Source organism: Epinephelus moara, chromosome 4, assembly GCF_006386435.1.
Source record: "Epinephelus moara isolate mb chromosome 4, YSFRI_EMoa_1.0, whole genome shotgun sequence".
NCBI classification, from domain to species: domain Eukaryota; kingdom Metazoa; phylum Chordata; class Actinopteri; order Perciformes; family Serranidae; genus Epinephelus; species Epinephelus moara.
Window position 1 is genome coordinate 38,461,511 of NC_065509.1, and position 12,413 is coordinate 38,473,923.

General features: G+C 41.4%; 1 protein-coding gene across 2 annotated transcripts in view; it reads right to left on the reverse strand.

The window, feature by feature from the left end:
* Positions 1-4,169: 4,169 nt before the first annotated feature.
* The window catches only part of ankrd50 (ankyrin repeat domain 50), a 59,120-nt gene continuing 50,876 nt past the window's right edge, over positions 4,170-12,413 (reverse strand). Inside the window, exons 4-5 of one of the 2 annotated variants that reach the window (XM_050041822.1) lie at positions 6,206-9,750; positions 4,170-5,961 (exon numbers count right to left, since the gene is read on the reverse strand). In XM_050041822.1, coding sequence (XP_049897779.1) covers positions 6,209-9,750 — 3,542 coding nt within the window. In that variant the 3' untranslated portion in view covers positions 4,170-5,961; positions 6,206-6,208. Of the gene's footprint in view, positions 9,751-12,413 lie in introns of both variants that reach the window. The other variant, XM_050041821.1, reaches the window with a different exon arrangement.

Consider the following 12,413-nt stretch of genomic DNA (forward strand, 5'->3'; position numbering starts at 1 on the left):
TCAAATTTTGGATGGCATATCATACTATGACGTTTTTATGATAATTTGAACATTATGATATACTAAGACTTTTTTGTGAAAGTTTTGATGGCATACTATACTATGACCTTTTTTTGATAAATTTAACGTCATAGTATACTATGATGTTTTTATCAAATTTTGGATGGGATACTATACTATGACGTTTTTATAATAATTTCAACGTCATAGTGTACTATGACTTTTTATCAAATTTTTGATGGCATAGTATACTATGACATGTTTATGATAATTTCAACATCATAGTATACTATGACATTTTTGTCAAATTTTGGATGGCGTACCATACTATGACGTTTTTATGATAATTTGAACATAATGATATACTATGACTTTTTTGTGAAAGTTTTGATGGCAGACTATACTATGACCTTTTTTTGATAAATTTAACGTCATACTATACTATGATGTTTTTATCAAATTTTGGATGGGATACTATACTATGACATTTTTAAGCTAAATTAAATGTCATACTATACTATGACTTTTTCTTGTAAATTTAATGTCATACTATACTATGACGTTTTTATGAAATTTTGATGGCATGACTTTTTCATCAAATTTTTGATTGCATACAATACTATGACGTTTTTATCATAATTTCAACATCATTCTGCACTATTTGTTTTTTAATCAAATTTTTGATGGCATATTATACTATGACGTTTTTATCATAATTTCAACATCATGCTGTACTATGACTTTTTTTTCAGCAAATTTTTGATGGCATACTATTCTATGACGTTTTTATGATAATTTGAACATCATAATATACTATGACTTTTTTGTGAAAGTTTTGATGCCATACTAAGACTTTTTATTTTTGATGGCATACTATAGTATGGTATATGTGGATAATCAATGGGGCACATTATACTATGAGTATTTCTGCATTCTATACTATGATTTTTTTGTGGTATTTTTAATGATGTTTTTAACTATGAAGTTTTTTTGATACTTTTAATGGCATACTATACAAGAGCTTTTATCTTTATACTTTTTTTAAGACTTACTATCCTGTCATATGTATTCGACATACCACTCTGTGTTTTTACATAACATTGTTCATGACATACATGACACTAAGCCTAGGTAGTGTTTCCACTGCAATTGCCGTGTATCACATGGAATTTGTTGGAAATATAAAAATGAGCATGAAACAGTATTGTCTCTACAGAAACAATATATGTGGAGCACATATGCTTTTTTTCCAGTAATGCTGAGCTCTGTGCTCTTTCAGTCTCGTGTTGTAAATGCACCTTTTATCTAGTCAGTTTTGGCTGACTACACTTGCATTTTCCATCAACTGAAAACACAGCTTCTAAAAACCTCTTACAGTAACCACACACTGTAGCTGCAGTGTAGCTCCTCAACAAGGCCAATGTTTCACTGTCTTGTGATCTGTACTCTGTGATGAGCTATACTGACACACAACGTGATCACAGAGAGACTTGGGAGTCAGACAGCAGGCACGCAGCCTTGCCAAACTGCAAATATTTTTTTTTTTTCAATGTTTGCATTCTTGTAAAGGTTCTTCTTCCTCAGGCAAGCTGGGAAAATGTTCCACACAAGGACACAACAATCAACTTTTTTTTTTTTTTTCTGTGATTTGATAATTACCGTGAGCCAGTTTAGAGCCATATGTCCTCCGGTTTCCAGTACAACCAAACGACGAGGCAGCTGTTTTCACTCAGAGTTTCCTGCTAGCTACAGCTCAAAAGTGCTAATCAGAGAAATCTTTAGTTAAAGTGTTTTTCTGGAATGAAAACCTGCACGCACATGGCCCCTGATGGCACATACATGAAGGCCATTGGGTTTAAAGTTGTGTCTGGAACAATCGGCCACAACTGTCGCCATGTTGTGTATATTGCGTGGGAGCTTGTTAGCACTGTATCCAAAACAAGGGCATGGGTGGAGAAGAACCAGATGTGGCCATTGGCAGATGGTTCTCGAGGAGATCCTCCAAGCTTGGACAGTACATACTACATGACATCAGCACCAGATGGTTTACTCATTAACATCCACCCTCTGAAAACACAACGAAAATGGCTGTGCTCAAAGTCCAAAAATCCAAATACCACTTTAGCTGCTCTGCACATTTTTTCATGAGATGTGGGGTTGTGGCGATTAACACCAATTAGTCATTGTAACAACTTTGCCCAGTCCTCACTATTTGGGCCAACAGCTAAACTGCTGCTCAGTTAAATGCATTTGAAGCACAGCTGAGATCAGTTCCTAAAATGCTGCTGGGCTAGTTTAAATGTGAGGGGAGACAATATAAGTAAAAACTGTTTGGGCTTTTTTGTTTCCATGACATGTCTTCTTTCAGACTACTGGAAAAAAGCATCCAAAATACACATTTAGGTGTTTATTTTAGTTCAGGTTTCTGTTGCATATTTAATTTAATGATATTATGCATCATTTGAACATTTAAAAAAAAATCAGAAAACCTGTAATACAAAAAAATAGTCTTCATGTAAGTAGTCAGCTGGCAATAAAAATGTTTACCCTATTCACTTGCAGTGTCTCCCCTTTAATGTGATACATAAGTACGTATACAGTACATAACAGTATCGACTATGTAGTTGTAATTTTGTAAGATTTGATGAAATGTGTGTTAAGACTAAAATCCTCAAACATCTCTGAACTTGATCTCTCTTGCAGTTCCTGTTTGGCTGAGATGAACTGAGTGAACTCGGAAGGGGGGGGGTGATAGCACTTGGCACACTTGTCTGTTCCACTTCAGCTTGATCCATGTGTTGTGATGCCTGCAGTGTCCTGGTTTGGCCCTCCACCACCAAATGACCAACAGAGAGGTAGGTATTAACAGCACAGCCTGTGGTTGCGCAGTCCCAGTGCAGGGGGAAAACACTTCAGTGGATAAAATATGGGCCTTCGCATTCAAAGAACTCAGGAGGTAACTGAGCTGGGAATCAGTCACTGCAGATTTTGGCAGTTTCTGGTGGTTGTCATTCCCCCTCTCGGTCCCTTCCTATCTGATTATCAATCTTAAGAAAATTCAGAATTCTTTAAGGTCAATGGAACATTGTGCTAATACGAGCTTCAAGGCTCATTTATACTCCCTTTAAGTATATTTCAAATGTTGTGACTGTCAACATCCACATTCTTCCATGCCTCCTTTGTATTGGAGGGCATAAAGGACAACAAATCAACACATGGCAATGGGATGAGGTTGTATTAGTGTAACCTTTTACAAGATAAAGTGTTGTAGATGGCGGTGGTCTGGAGAGAGAATTCTTTTCACTACACACATTTGTTTCATTCCAATTTTAAAATGTTTGTCGTGTCCTATAGTTGAATCTCACTCGGATTGCCTTCACTGCCCCCGCGATCTCTGGTGGTGCTGCTCAATTTTGTTTGTATCAGAAAGATTTCAGAAAATGTGCACAAATTTGGGCAATACAAATGCTGAGTGCAGACACAAGGCTCCGTCCACATACATATTTAACATTAAGAAATTACTGTTCCAGACATATCAATTAATCAACCTTAAATTAATATATATATTAATATTTGGTACTTCAACTGGAAAGACGAAGATAAAAGAATTGCCTTCAACTTCAGATACCAGACTTATTAATTTAAATACCCACTTTCCTCCATAACCAGATGATCTTAGGGCTCATTTATGCTTAATGTTGGTTATGTATACGAACATGGACAGAGCCTTCTGTCTACATCTTACAGATACAGACAAAACAGAGCAGTACGACCAGAGATCGAGGGGGTATCGGAGTGTAGCTCAAGCAAGAAACGACTGCAAGAGATGACCAAGACATTTAAAAAAAAGTGGCAGAGCGGATCGAATCAGTAATAGAGTTAAAATAATTCTCTGTCCACATGTTGCAATGTATTCAATGGCCTTGCAAGTCCATCGCCATCTACAACACTGCCTCCATTGCAAGGTAGGCCTACATTATTGCCAACTCCTCCACCATCACCTCGTTTGTTGTCTGAAACCTTGGACTCTGCCCTCTAGTGCCGTCTATTGGCTATATCTGTGCCAACATAAAGGACACACGGAAGTAGACTGTCATTCATTTATTACATTCCTCAGGTCTGAGTATCTTCAGACTTACTGACACGTGAATAAATTAGCAAGAGATGTCTTTTTTCAGCAGTAAAGCAAATATGTTTATTAAGCACTTTAATATACATCAGAAAATTCCACTTCATATAATACAGGAATTCTTTTTAAATGAAAGTTGAATGTACATGTTAAGCTATTTACAATCCAATCACTGACAGTCAAATCAAAGATGACAGACAAAACACAGTCAAGACAAACGAGATAACTGCTTAATAAGACTATACAGTATGTTTTCCAACACTGTTTCTAGACCCGATCCTGCCTTGAATCCTTCTATTGACCCTTCATGGCATACGTTTGAGCTACTGTAGTACTGAAGAGCTGAGAGCTTTCACTAGGGCTTATAAGAGTTTGTGCATGCGATAGGTTTCTACTCCCCCCTGATCCTAGTTCTTGGCAAAAAATAGCTCACTGTTGACAATATGAAAAGCCTGCAAAAATATGACACAGCCTGTAAACGCTAACGCAGCTCCGCTCAGTTCACGAGAAACAGATGTTTCAGTTCCCTCAGCGTCACAGTCGAGCACCTCCTCCCCTCCATCTCCATCGCCATCTCCCGCGGGGTTAAGCCCCGTTGAACTGCTATTTAGCTTCTCCCAGGGAGGAGGTGGGACAGAGTTATGTTGTTTCAAACTTTGGCTTTACAACTCTGCATTTCAAACAAAATCATTCACAGCTATGAGTTGTCTTAAATGGCTGAACCCTTTAGAGCCATGCCCCTGAAAAATCCAGCAGGAATTACTGGAAATTAACCACATGACAAGAAGGAAACAAAGCTTGGATTTTGTTTCTTGCATTGCAGTAGGTTATACATGTAACTCTGCGGACAGATGCATTTTTTTTAAAGTTTTTTTTTGAATCACTGCTTTCACTTGAAATCGCTGCATTTAGCACCAAACTGTTGCTGACGGTACACAATGGGTTATTTAAATAGTTTTTATGCACACACAAAATAATAAACACACAAGCAACTGAGAAATCCCATAGGGACAAAATGAACTTTTTTTTTTTTACATTTTCAGTGAACCTCCCTCTTTCTTAGATATTTGTAATAATACACAAACGCACGAAACCAACAAAATCGGGAGTCCAAAATAACTGCAGGCAACTTCTGAACACAGCACCATGGTAGAGCGTAATGCAACACAAAATGCAGCAAAAGTGGCTTTTTTCCAAAAATAAATATGCTTGTATATACTCGTGAAGTAAACTGCCATAGCTATTAACATATTACACACAACGTAGGTTTAGCACACTGATCAAGGTTAACACAGATTATTTGGGGTCTCTAGAAAGGCAGACTATCAATGCGCTTAAATTCATACCATGGCATCAGTTACTGTTATGTCCTCTGGTCTTGTGACAACGTACTCAGTGGTACGTTGCTGTCATTGTGAAAAAGTAGACAGAACAAACATAATATAAAATAATAATAATAAAAAAAAAAGCATTGGTATGTTTTTCTCAAACAGTTACTTTGATAAAACATGGATGGGATACAAAGTGAATAGAACAAATGCATGTCTGTCATTTTACTCTTTTAAAAAGTGCATACACTGTTTATTAAATAGCATTACATTAAATTAAAATGATAGTTTGCATGAGTACATGAAGAAGGCTGTAACAGATGTAGGCACATCGATGTATCAGTTCACATAAGCCTTAGGCAGCAATCAACAATCGTCCCTAGGTTTTATTTTGAGGTCTCCCACTGATGGAAAAAAAAATCTAGTGTTTTTTTAATGCAGATGAAAACAGTTGCTTTGGCACATTCCCTCCAATGTCTGCATGACGAATGGCATTCAAGACATCTGAAACGGTACAGGAATGACTTGGGTTAATGTTTTGTTTGGGAGGAAAAGAGGTCTGTTTATCCAGATTGAGGCATTCTTCATGCAAGTTTGATTAAATCCAACTAATAATGGTTGTGTTGAGTGCAATCCAGTATCAACTAAAAGTCAGTTATGAGCGTCATTATTAGCCACTGTAAATGAAAAGAGACAAGCCAAAGTCAAGAGCACATACTGGAGGACTATTTTGAAAAGTATCTCTTACCAGCTATAATGGAGTCTCCTTTTTGTAGTTAAACCCAGGGTCTGATCCTTCAATCTGCAGTTTCAGGGCTTGTTTAAGGCTTAACTCGGTTTCCCCTATGGGGTAGTTCTCTAGAACATCCTGGTGGCCTCTGTTCTGTACAGTTCGAGGAACTGATACCCTACTCAGGAAAACCTGATTACCCTGTAGATGATAGTTGGGGTTGGTCATGATGCCGTTCCTCTTCTTCTCAGCGCAGCTCTGCTGCTGGATAAAGAATTGATCTTGGCTCTGCCCCCTTTCCTGCCGTATCGAACCACCGATCATGATCTTGCAATGGGGATCCTTCACTGAAATGTTGGCGACCGATTTGTTGAGGGCGATCCTCTTGTCGAACTGTGTCATCTCGTACTCCAAAACCTGACCTTGACTTGATCCACTGTTCTTGTGTTTTTTCTTGTCTCCCAGTGCTCCTTTACTGTTTGATGTCCCATTTCCGGTCTTACTTCCCTTTGTTGACTTGAGACCAGATTTTAACTGGGACCAGTCGAAGTCGTTGGATGGAGATGATGGCTGCTGACCAATGGACTTGGTGGTAGAGGAAGGGGACACGATAGACTGTCTGCTGCGGCTGCGGGGCAGTGAGTGCTGTTGAATTTGTTCTGTGAATGTCAGTCCGTGAAAACTGTCAATCGGCACTGTCTGTGCTGTGGCTGTGGATGATGTTGTTCTCAAGGACGAGTTCTTTGAACTCTTGAGGGAATTATTTGAAAGGGAGGACTTCTGTCTATCCACTGTGGAATCAGGAGACTCTGATGGCGAACTGAAAGCATGGACAGGTCCGTTGGGTAGACCACGTCCAGACGACTGCATATCTCCTGCCCCCGTGCTGCCAGAGCTGCTTGATTTGATGGTGAGGGACTGCATTTTACCAGTCACAGACAATGGTGTTTTTTCTTCCATGGTGTGCACTGGCGAGGGATTGCAGCCATTTAGAGTTGTTCCTCCATACTTTTCCAGAAGTTTTATGATCATTGAATGGCCACCTTTTGCTGCCACTCTCATTGCTGTGCGTCCAAACTGATCAGCGTGGTTGGGGTCAGCACCATTTTCGAGAAGTATTTGCACAACATCAATGTGACCCTCTTGTGCAGCGATGCCTAGTGCTGTTGCTCCCTGGTTGCAAGTATGATCCACATGTGTGTTGTTCTCTATCAAAAACTGCACAACTTTCGTGTGTCCTTGCCATGCAGCAGACTGGAGGGCGGATCGCTTCTCATTGTCACAGGCGTTCACATCAGCGTGATAGTTAATCAGCAGCCTCACCATTTCAACATGCCCTTGCCAGCAGGACACGTGGAGGGCCGTTCTGCCCTCAGTGTCACAAGCTTCCACATTTGCTCCATTTTCAAGGAAATACTCTGTCATGGCCAGCTGATTTTCAAGTGCCAATATGTAGAGTGTTGGGCGTCCGTCTGCATCTTTGTAATCTATATCAGCACCGTGGCTCAGCAGCAGTTCAACAATGTCCCTGTGGCCTTCCAGTGCAGCCACCCTGAGAGCATTCCTCCCATCATATCCTCTCTCATCAATGCATGACTTGTTTTCCAGAAGAATTTGCACACAGTCATAATGTCCCTCTTGTGCAGCTAGTATCAGCGGTATTCTACCATCATTATCAACCTCTGTGCAACGAGCACCTTGCTCAATAAGGGCATCACACACTTGGCGGTGGCCCTCGAATGCAGCCATGTGTAGCGGGGTCCAGCCTGCGTCATCCCTGTGATTCTCATCCAGACCTCTGTCCAGCAGAGTTCTGACCACCTCCACGTTACCCTGAGCAGATGCAATGCTCAGCACAGTCCTTCCTTCGCTGTCGATGCTATCAACAGCAGCCCCCCAGAAAAGTAATGTGTTGACAACAGAGGCGTGGCCCATTGATGCAGCAGCAAGAAGAGGCGTGCGACCATTATTGTCTGTGTGATCCACATCAGCCCCGCCTTCCAAAAGCAGATCAACTACATCGACGTGTCCTTCATAGCCAGCCACGAGGAGAGGAGTCATGCAGTCTTTATCACAGTGGTCAACCTCTGCTCCCCTTTCAATCAGAAGGCTAACAACGGAAGCATGGCCTTTACTCGCAGGAACACAGAGAGCAGCGACTGAGAGCGCAGTCCTTCCATCCACGTCTTCGTGATTAACTTCTGCCCCGTGGTCCAAAAGGTGCTCAACAATCTCTCTGTGTCCCATGTACGCTGCAGCAATGAGAGCTGTTCTTCCTTCATTGTCTGCCTTGTTGACCTCAGCCCCGTGCTGAAGAAGGTTCAATACAATGTCTTCATGACCTCCCCAAGCAGCAGCTCTCAAAGCAGTTCTGCCATCAGCATCGGCACAGTCCACTTTGGCACCAGCATAGAGCAGAGCAGATACAACCTCTGAGTGTCCACCCCAAGCTGCTGAGCGCAGGGCTGTCCATCCATCATGATCTGTGTGGTTTATGTTGGCCTCACAACCAATTAAGCAGTTGACCACTTTGGTATGGCCCTGCCTCGCGGCAAGAGTAAGTGCCGTTTGTCCATGGTTGTCTTCTAGCTCCATGTTTGCCCCTCTAGATATGAGCAAGTTGACCACATCAAGGTTTCCACTGTATGCAGCGTTGGCAAGAAGAGTTCTCCCACTGGAGTCACACTGGTTCACAGATGCCCCGTTGTCAAGTAATGTCCGTATTGAGTCCTCTCTTTCCAGGGCCTGTTGTACAATACATGACGCATGGTCATCCTCATTGCTTACATGAGCTCCAGCTTTGACCAGAAGTTGCAGGACCTCCTGTTCTCTGGGTATGGAGGTGGTCAGAGAGTCTTTAGCAGGAGTTCCATTCCAAACCATCCAAAGAGCCAGATTAAATGGCTCAATCTGCAGATTGGAGTTGACAAGGTGCAGTGCAAATTCCTGCACTTCGAGTGGCTTGAGATGCTTTGCCCGACAAGTGTAACTCATCGCCAACATCCTGTGTCCCTCAGCTGCATTGCACAAGTACTTCTGGGTGCAATGCTTAACATCCAGTAACCACTCAGCAAAACTGTAGTGAAAAAGGATTTTAGTACTCCCAAGGCCATCGACCAACAACTTGGAGAGAATGTCCATCTTTTTCTGAAACTCTTCCATTGTCAGTGTCATGTTTTTGGTCCAGACTGCGTGGTACAGTTCCTTGACTGTAAGCGGCCTGCACGTTGCCAGGATTACATTAAGGATGGGCTGGACTTTGGCAAACTGTTTTCTGACAAATAGTCTCTGGCAGAGCCACAGGTAGAGGCCATTGAGGGTGCCTGGGATGTCGCGGATCTCGCGAAGCATGATAAAGTTCTCCACCACGCCATCCAGCACACGCTCTAGGTAGAGGAAGCAGCCGCTGCTTTTGATGTGGAGTTGGTTGAGCATCTCGGCGGTCTCCTTGGTCAGGTGCTGCCTCAGGGCCTCTTCCTGGTCCAGCCTGTGGAGGATGTACTGCTGCACATCCTTGACGATGTAGGCCTTGCGCAGATCATCAAGGCTGATTTTGCGGAATCCTGTAAAGAGAATAAATGGACATTAGAGGAGTCTGATGACAAATGGCTGATATGTGGAGGACATTTAGAGGATTAAAAAAAAGGCATATCAAAATAACTTGGGCAGTATATAACTAGAATTACTGCCTCGTGGTAGTATGCTTCCTTGAACCAGTCAAGTTGCAGTTATAGTTTACATCCGTGTCTGTCCAGACACACATGACAGTAAACAATGCTTAAAATATGGATGTTGCTGCAAAGAATCTACAAATTCTAAAATGTTGATGGTTAACACACAACACAACCCGACAGCAGAGACGATATACACAATCAGCACAGTCTCAAGATGGACACCCAAGATTAAGGTCACCAAATCAGTATCCGACCAAATGTGTCCCCTTATTCTCCTGAGATATGACGCTAAGTAATTACCAGAATTTTTTTTTTTTTTGCAGAACATTATGATGGCACACTAAGTTTACCTTTGGGATATAAATATCATCACTTCATCATTTTATCCTGTTAGACATTTGTGTGAAATCTTGTCATAATTAACGTCTGAATTCTTGTTATGGCCACAGACATTTTTCTTGTGAGGTCACAGTGATCTTGAACCTTGACCACTAAATTCCTAGTTCATTTTTGAGTCCAAGTGGACGTTAGTGCCAAATCTGAACGAATTCCCTCATTGTGTTTACGAGAATCGAGACCGACACCTGGAGACAGTGACCTTTGACCACTAAATCTTAATCATTTCATTGAGTCCAAGTGGACGTTTGTGCCAAATTTAAAGAAAATCCGTCGAGGCGTTCTTGACATATCACATTCACGAGAACGGTATAGAAAACATAGTGCCTCCACTCACGGCTGTAACCAGCGCAGAGGCATAAACATATGAAAAGATGTCTTGGCAGTGGTTGTAGAAATCAGTTGATGACGAGTAGTATTACCCTGAGTAGTGCCCCTGGAGTCATTAACCTATGTATGACCTTGAGATCACACCCAGTATTTATCCACTGATCTTGTACCTCTGGATAATTAGGTTAAGCCAACCTTTAATTTCCTCAGGCATAGGATAATTAACAGTAAAGCCATGTTGTTAAAGGAAAACCTTTCACAGGAATTGGGTGCATAACCCTTCTGGCTGCTGGAGGCATACATGATCAGCGGGAGTTCAGAATCAGTTTAGGCCATAAAGAACTGAGGAAAACAAATTCATGGCAATTAGTGCACTATATTGTGTCTGATGCAGAAGCAATTTAAGCTGGATAGGAACAGCAATAATTTCAGTACAAACAAGACTGAAATGACAAATACATATAATAAAATATACTTGAGTACAACATCCAAATGTATTAATATTCCAGTCTTAGCAGAAAGACTCAAAGCAATAAGACACATAACTATGTCTAAAAAAACCCAGATACCCTAGTAATGATTTAATTTCTTTCTACACTCAAGTTAGTTGATTGCTCATTCAACACATCCACTGACTGTGGAAGTTGTTAGCGCTTAATCAGCAGGAGCAAATCTGAGGCAGGGGCTGAAGATGTACAAGAATCAAAATGGAGGAGAGCAAGGGAGACATCGTTTCCATGCCTGTAGCACATCCGTGCCCTGTAAAATATCTCTCCAGTGCCTCGCTTATTATCCGACTACATGCCCCCAGCACAGACCTTTAGAAATCCTTCTGACAAAAAAAGAAAAAGAAATTATCACAGTGGGTCTTAATGAATGATCTTTAATGGGAATTCCTCTCTGAGACGTGGAAAAATGGCTCCATAATGGCCTCGACTAATGGGCATAAAGTGAACTTCCCTCCATGTTAAAACAATCTGTTCATGGTCTGTGCCGCCATCAGCCAGAGGGCAACCAGAGCATTTTTGCATACTTATATTTACAGTTCCCATGGTTCTCGGGGTTACTGGGACAGGAATAAAATGTCACCAGAGGCTCTCTCACCATTACTGGCATACTGTACAACAGGCCTCCTACTATGGGAAAAGCAGTAGCATTTTTCTCTCAAACAAAGGTGCACTTAGATGCCAGGCGGAACACGGACTCATTAACCTTTTCAAAGTAAGGTAATTAAACCTTATTATTGCATCTCATTACTGACTGAATGTTTCACGCACTGACAGGAAACTACTCTGAGAGAGTTTGTTGAAAAGAAACTATAAAATCCAGCACCAGCACTTTTATCTTCAACAGTTAACTGTGATTGCTTTGATTATATAACACAACTTTTCCCTGTACATAATATGAATCAGATGCTGTCACCAAGCCCGAGGCAGTGCTCTGTTCATCTGACTGCTATTGTGTGGGTAGAAAAGGCTGTGAGAGCTTACTCCACGCAGGGCCGACGCTAACCGCACCTGGTCGCCAGATAACAGACCTGATGAGTTTAACGAGAGTTCCCAAGCAGGTACTGACAGTTTGGACAACAGACTCTGGTAAACACGAGCAGTGATGGGTTTTCTTTATCACCTGCTTCTGAGTTTGTTTAAGATAAGCACGCCTGCGCTAACTGTGCTTCACAATAATCTTCTTTTACTTTGTCCTTGAGGCATTCGTTATATTTCAAACTGTGATAAAGAGGATGAAATTACGGCCTTCGCACCTCAGATACTAATTACATCTTGTGACACATGGCAGAAAAAAAAAGAGCCAGACAAGCACTGATT